This window comes from Rutidosis leptorrhynchoides, chromosome 1 (assembly GCF_046630445.1).
Source record: "Rutidosis leptorrhynchoides isolate AG116_Rl617_1_P2 chromosome 1, CSIRO_AGI_Rlap_v1, whole genome shotgun sequence".
Lineage (NCBI taxonomy): Eukaryota > Viridiplantae > Streptophyta > Magnoliopsida > Asterales > Asteraceae > Rutidosis > Rutidosis leptorrhynchoides.
In genome coordinates this window covers 88,094,405-88,101,825 of record NC_092333.1, presented here as the reverse complement: position 1 = coordinate 88,101,825, position 7,421 = coordinate 88,094,405, and the positions used below count along the sequence as shown (strand labels likewise).

Genomic DNA, 7,421 nt, shown 5'->3' with positions numbered 1-7,421 from the left:
AAATACCACATCTCTTGAAGTGGTAAACTTCTTTGTTTCTTGATCCATACACCTCCAACCTTTCCTGTGAGAATCATAACCAACAAAAATACACTTTCGAGCTTTTGGGTCAAGTTTGGTTCGGTTAGCTTTAGGAACATGAACATAACAAATAGAACCAAACACCCTAAAATAGCTTACATTTGGCTTTTGACCATAAGCTAGCTCAAAAGATGATTTTTGTGTACCTGGCCAAGATGGTAACCGATTATACACATGACAAGCACATTGAAGTGCTTCTGCCCATAGCTCCCTAGGCAACCCTTTGTCATGTAACCAAGATAAGCATATTGAAACAAGGTAAGCAATCTTTCTTTCCGCAACACCATTTTGTTTAGGGGTGTCCGGACAAGTCATTTGGTGAGAAATACGATTAGCTTTGCAATAAGTAAAGAAATCATTTGACATGAATTCTCCACCGTTATCACTCCTAAGAGCTTTTACCTTTCTTCCAAATTCGGATTCGACCGCTTCTTTGAACTCTATGAACTTTGATAAGGCTTCACTCTTCTCCTTTAAAAACTTCACCCAAGTGAACCGAGAATAGTCATCGATTAACACCATGACATAGCAATGACCGCTATAACTTGGTGTTCTTGTTGGCCCCATCAAATTCGTATGAATCAAGTCAAGTAAACCTTGTTTTTGGCTTGTTGACTTCTTATATGGAAGCCGGTGCGAATTTCCATATTGACATCCTTGGCATATCACCTCTTCACGAACATTCTTGAGTTTAGGAATTCCATCAACTAGCTTATGTGAGAATATCTTTTGCAATATTTGATATCCCACATGGCCTAGTCTTGCATGCCAAATAGCTCCGTTATCGGTTTGGCTTGTTTTCTTCACATAAGCTTCACCTGCGGACAACACAAATAAAGAACCTTTCTTTTCTCCCGTGAAAAGAACATCACCCACAATCTCCTTGACATTCTCAAGGACTTTCACATCCGTTGAACCAAAAAGAACATACTTCCCGGATTCGGTAATTTGAGGTACCGAAACTAAGTTCTTGGTCAATTTAGGAACAAGATAAACATCTTCCAAAGTAAATGTATCATCATTAACATCAATAATAGCATTACCTTCCTTTTTCACCGGATGAATTGAGTTGTCGGCTGTGATTACAACTCGATTTTGATTGTGATCTCTAATGTCATGAAGAAGAGTTCCATCACCGGTCACATGATGAGAGCAACCCGAATCAACAATCCATTGATTCTTCTTAACAACCGTATCAACGGTAAAACATTGCTCCCATTTGACATCATCATCATCGTTATTTGAACAAGCCACGTTTGCTTTTGTGACTTTGGATCGACAATATCTCTTGATGTGACCAACCTTCCCACACTTGTAACATGTAGGAGGTTTCTTCTCATAGTTACCTTTGTAACTAGTTTGCTCTTCTTCCTTTTCTTTGCTTGAAGAACCTTTCTTGTGATTCTTTCCCTTTGAAAACAAAACTGCGTCATTTTCAAATCCTTTAGCAATTTGCTTGGCCAAAGTTTCTTGATTAGAGAGTAAATTCTCCAATTCTTCAACCGAAGGTTGAGTAGCCTACCCCTGAATAGAGGTTATGAACGAGACATACTCTTTCTTCAAATCGCGAATTAGATATCTTCGCAAACGAGCTTCACTAATTTTCTCTTTGTCATCAATCTCTGAAATTTCAGAACATAGATTTTTGACCCGTAAAAAATATTCGGAAACACTCATACCTTCTTGTCTTGAGATTGCTAACTCGTTTTCCAAGAATTGCAACCTTGCGGTGTTTTTCTTAGAAAAGAGTTTCTCAAGAGTATCCCATACTTCTTTTGGAGAAGTAATATCACGAACGTGTTCAATGAACTCTTTGCTAATTGAAGTTCTCAATGCAAAGAGAGCCTTTCCACATCGTACCTTCCATTTTCTTCTTGACTCTACATTCTCTAGAGTTTCTATGGGAATTATGGCTTCACCTCCGGACACAAGTTTCCATAGATCATGACCTTGAAGAAAAGCCTCCATACACATCTTCCAATACTTGTAGTTGTTGCCTACAAGTTTCTCCATTCCATTGACCATACCACCATTGTTTCCATTTGAGCCTTCCATTTTTGATAGCAAGATAACTAGTTAGGAACTTTGAGTAAACTTTGAGTATTTGCACACAATAGTTTATCTTAGAACCAAGCTCTGATACCATAAAACAACTAGCTTATTTGCTGTAAATAGAAAGATAAGAAACAATATAGACAATAGATCGAAAACTTGAAGTGTTTTGGAATGACTTCCAAATGAATTACAAACTTGCTTAAATACAAGATTAAAGGAAAGCAAAATGATTAAGCACACACCAAACATACTTATTAAAGCCATAAAATATGATGACAAGATGCCCATCAAACAAGAAAAGCAAAAGAAAAGCAAGAAAACCCGGAGTGGGAAAGTTGGTGAGTGACCAACTTGATACAGACATAGATGCGCCTCATCTATAGAGGATGCGCCGCATCCTCTCCTTCTGACACGCAGCATCCAAGTGAAGCTCCGCATCTAAAACTGTCGGGACATTTTTGGTGAAGAGATGCGCCGCATTGAGGTGAAACACGCATACCGAAATCTTCAAAATTCGTACAAGACATAGGTTGATTTTTAGTGGCACTTTGAGGTGCACTTTTAGTGACACTTTGAGTTTGTACCAATATTTTAACAACAACTTCAGAAAGCGTTTTTGGAAAGTAACATTAGGTGCAGGTATGGAAATCAAATTTGATCGACGAACTACGTGGGAAAATAGACCTCCTTTCTTTTCAAAAAGCATTTTTGAAAAGTAACAATTCCATTCAGTTCGGTTTCGAAAATAACAAAGAAAAAGAAAATATTTTCTTTTAGTGAATTCAAGAGGAATGACATTAAAATCACCGATAGTACTAGAGACCTAAAGACAAAATATGTAATCAACATTTAAAGACAAAATATGTTATCAACATTTTTATTAAACACTAAATTGTTCTAAAAAAGAGTTGTTGAATATGAAATCATGGTTTAAATCTGCTTGAACATCCACAGATTCCTGAGATGATGAACTTTCCCATCCTGAGAAGTAGTTTGATTCAAGCGAGTCCGGGGAGATAAAGGGTGGCGAATACACTTGCAACAGTTCGTCTTCAAAATAATTTAGATTATTATTATGTAGTTGTTGTTGGTTATCTTCCATTAATCCAAATGAAGCTGCAAGGAAGGACGCTGAAGATGGATCATTGGCACCAAACTGGGATGCATGAACCCTGATATTGTCTCTGATATTTGGGGGCGATAATTCGTGGTGCTGGTGGTTGGTTGACCTAGTTTTATGTTTTTTAGGCAATGGCGGTAGTGGTGGTAATGTTGCCAACTTGGCATCATTCCTGTTGTATGGAATATTGATATCATTATCGATGTACATATTAAGTTGATTGTCCCATGCTGTCATCTCCTTTCTGTAACACCAAATATGAATAACATATTAGTATCCGACTGTTTGCACATTCATATGAATATAAGATGGAAGCCATAAGTGAAAATAGTCAAATACCTCTTTTTGGAAACGACATCGTGGTCTTGATGACCAAAAAATGATTGGTCAAACTGGTCAAACTCAAATTCTGTGCTTTCTGGACTCCCTATGGAAATTGTTGAGTCTGGAAGACTGGGTGCTGGTAGGGCGGTTGCTTGTAGTTGCTCGAAATATTCGGCTGATTTGAGAAGAAACAGAGCGTTTTGATATGAAGATAAGATCTTATTTATGAAAAAATCTCTTGCTTCTGCTGAATTGAGGTTAACCCTTAGACGTTTTGCCATTTCTATGCCTTGAGTTAGCTCTTGAATGACTGTCTTTTGATCATAAACACAAGCACTATCCATATCTTTTAGTACAATTCTAGATGCAGGATGTAGTAGATAAAGTGCGTTGACTTTTATATGCTATATGTGAAGAGCTTTTTAATATGAAAAAAATGAAATGGAATTGTGCAAGTGTGATGAAAGGAAAGAGTGAAGGAACTATATATATAAGGAGGTAAGTTATTAGGTTGGGGGTCAATATTTGACTGTGGAAACCGAGTTAAGTTTTTAGGATCCTAACATGGACCAGTTTTTGGTCACATGTTGTTTTGAGTGAGCTTCTGACCATTATATAATACTCCGTACTAATTATGTTACTCGTATTATAATAATACCAAGATGTTTCTTCGAATCAGAGACATAAATAAGTTAATTAGTCCAATTTCTTTTTAGGTCCAAAATTAAACCTCCCAAAATGGTCACCTTTTCCCATATAGGTTCCTTCCAGATATCATTTTGTCCTAAAGTGGTCAACTTATATAATATATAATACTACTATAATACAAAAACTTCAACTCTTTATAGAAGTATGTCACCCCCTAAGACAGAAACTAAGAAGTATGTATTTATATTATAGACAAAATTATACTATCGATCCATATGCTATGTCCTAGATTACTATGATGGTCCCTATACTTTAAATTTAACTTGCACGGTCACCGTGGTTTACACAAGTTACGCCAGTGGTCTTCGTCACTAACGGTCTTTTCCGTTAACTTCAGTCGTGTGCGCAGTGACGAATCTAGGATTAAAACTTAATGAGGGCCCGAATTTTTTTCCAAAGCTAATTATATTTGAAGGGTAATTTAGTAGTTGCTTGCCTCTAAAAAACCATGCATCTAAAAAATATATGGGGTCCTATTGTTAAATTTAGTAGAGTCCATACACAATTTAAAGCACTGTTGCAAAACACCCCGTCTCGAGCCGTTGCGACACCCGTTGCGACGGTTTGGTGACTAGTCCGTCCCGTCTCGAAGAAAACCGTCTAATATGACAGTCAACGGTCAAAATTTGGGTCTAATCTGAAAAAAAATCAGGTCAAAGTCTGTCAAAATTCTTAAAAGCCAGAAAGTCAGTAAAATCGGTCAAATTTGTCGTATTTCAGTTTGAATTTTCTTTATTAAATTAACGATGATAGCGATTATGAGAACAAATTATTCAATTAGATTTTTTGGCTTTAAAATAAGTATACATATATACATTTATATACTTATATATTTAAAAGTCAACTTTGGTTAACGTCCGTCTCGACTCCCGTCTCGACCCCGTCTCGAACGTCTCGACCTTTTTAGTACCCGACCGTCTCGACCCCGTCTCACGTCTTTTGCAACGTTGATTTAAAGTATACATTGGAAAAAAAAAAAAATTCGAACTAGTGGTGTCACGGGACCCCGTTGTGTCTCATGTAGGTTCGCCACTGCGTGTGCGCTAAAGTTACTTATGCAAAATACGGTGTAACGGTGACTAACCACGTCAAAGAAAAGTATAGGAATCTTTTGTCACTATGATGATGCATTAGATGACTATAATGATACTTGTTGAATCTTTTGTCATACTAGAATCTCACAACGCTTCAGTATGTGAATATTGTGATTTGTAATTTAAAATTATATTATATATTAATATAGTACTCCCACTACAACAAATTTGTCATTTCGTCACACATATTTTTATACACTTTTTAAAAGTGTGAATTTTTTTTTATTAAGTTCTATTCACTTATAAACATGTGTAATTGTATTACATTTATAAGGGTGAAATATCGTCATACTTTCACACATAAGATTGTAAGGAAAAAAAGTTCAAACTTATTGACGTGTACAATCATAAATATAATCACACTTAAGAGTGTTAAGCAAAATTTGTCGCACTAAATCTGTTCATGCCTCCACTTGTGTGAAGAAATGAGACGTTACAAATTTAATCACATATATAAATGTGATTAAATTTGTTTTGTTACACACTCATAAGTGTGAACATTTTTCTTAAACAATTTTGTGGGTGAAACTATGATATAAATTCAACACTTTTACATGTAAAAAACATATACATATTTATAAGTTATAAGTGTGACGAATTTAATAAAAAAATTCGCTACCATCTCTTTAATTATGTATAACATAACAGATAACATACTTCTTCATATGTATACATGATACATAAATTCTCCAAAAAAGAGACTACATTCATTCACTATCACATTTAATTTATTATATCCTAGGTTGACACTAGCAAAGGGTTCTTGTTCATGCATGGTGCATTGTTGACGCATGAGACTCAACTCCGAAATTTGGTATCATCAGTTTTGTTTATATATCTATGAGTATAATCATCTAAAAGAAAGAGTTGTCAAAGTTAAAATCAAGGTCTGCATCAGCTGCAAAATCCAATGAAGATGAGCTACCCCACTCTGAGAAGTAGTTCGATTCAGAGATGCTTGGAGAAATAAACGGCGGTGAGTACACTTGTAACATTTGATCATCAAACTGATTTGGGAAATATTGAGTTTGTTGATAATCTTCCATGAATCCTAATGGAGTTGAAGGGAAGTCGAATGGGGATGGAACCCTAGCACATGTGTTGACACTGTGGTCGGAGCTCGTATTTGAGATAATCTCATAAGAGTTTAGTGGTGATTCATGTTGGTGGTGGTGAGTTGGCTTAGGGTCGAGTTTTTTAGGCGAATGACGCGGAAGTGGAAAAGGAGAACTGTTATTTGAAGCTACATTTTGAGCGTTGTGATAAATAAAAGGTTGTTCAAATGGATCAAAATTGTGTTCTCCACTTTTTAGGCTCCCTGTAGATGTTGACGAATTGGTAAAATTGGGTGAGGTATGGGTAGTTGCCCAAGGCTGCCCGGATGAGTCACCCGATTTGAGAATTATGAGAGCGTTCTCATATGAAGACAAGATCTTATGTATCAAATATTCTCTAACTTCAGCTGAGTTCAGATTAACTCTTAGCTGTTTAGCCATTTGAATCCCTTGATTTAGCTCATGAATTACTGCACTATCCATATCTTTTACTGTAAGTACTACTTTTTAATATGCAAGATAAACAAGCTAATAAGGGGGTCGACTAATAAAAGTCTATGTTAGTTCATGTGAGGTGAAGTTTTTAGCTTCTATGATATGAAGGTATTTGAGTGATGATAGGACGCTGCAAATGTAATGAAATCAAAGAGATTAGGAACTATATATACATCTTGGAAAAAGTTAAAATATTTGGTGGGAAGTCAAAGGTTGACCATAGAAACCGAGTGAAATTTGATTTCCGTACCTGCACCAAGTGTTGGTCAAATGAGTGAGCTTTATTAGCAAATGTCATTAATATATGGGTTTCTAATTAATAAAGACTTTAAAACGATATGAAAGTTCTATGAAACAGAAGTGAATATGTCCAAATATTACCTAGGATAGTCCATTTTCTGGAAAGGCCAAACCTTATACCACAATAGTGACAAAATGGTCAACCTTAGTCATTTATGTTCTTTTCGGAAACCATTTTGCCCCGGGATT

At 36.0% G+C, this 7,421-nt stretch overlaps 2 protein-coding genes across 2 annotated transcripts; both read right to left on the bottom strand.

The window, feature by feature from the left end:
- Positions 1-3,016: 3,016 nt before the first annotated feature.
- On the bottom strand, positions 3,017-4,020 carry LOC139886526 (uncharacterized). The gene is made up of 2 exons (XM_071870365.1): positions 3,596-4,020; positions 3,017-3,500 (listed from the first exon to the last, which is right to left on the bottom strand). The coding sequence occupies exons 1-2, from the start codon at positions 3,922-3,924 to the stop codon at positions 3,017-3,019; spliced, it is 813 nt and encodes a 270-aa protein (XP_071726466.1). The 5' UTR covers positions 3,925-4,020.
- A 1,990-nt stretch (positions 4,021-6,010) lies between these two features.
- On the bottom strand, positions 6,011-7,034 carry LOC139862643 (uncharacterized). The gene has a single exon (XM_071851267.1). The coding sequence runs from the start codon at positions 6,918-6,920 to the stop codon at positions 6,237-6,239; it is 684 nt and encodes a 227-aa protein (XP_071707368.1). The 5' UTR covers positions 6,921-7,034; the 3' UTR covers positions 6,011-6,236.
- Between the last annotated feature and the right edge of the window lie 387 nt (positions 7,035-7,421).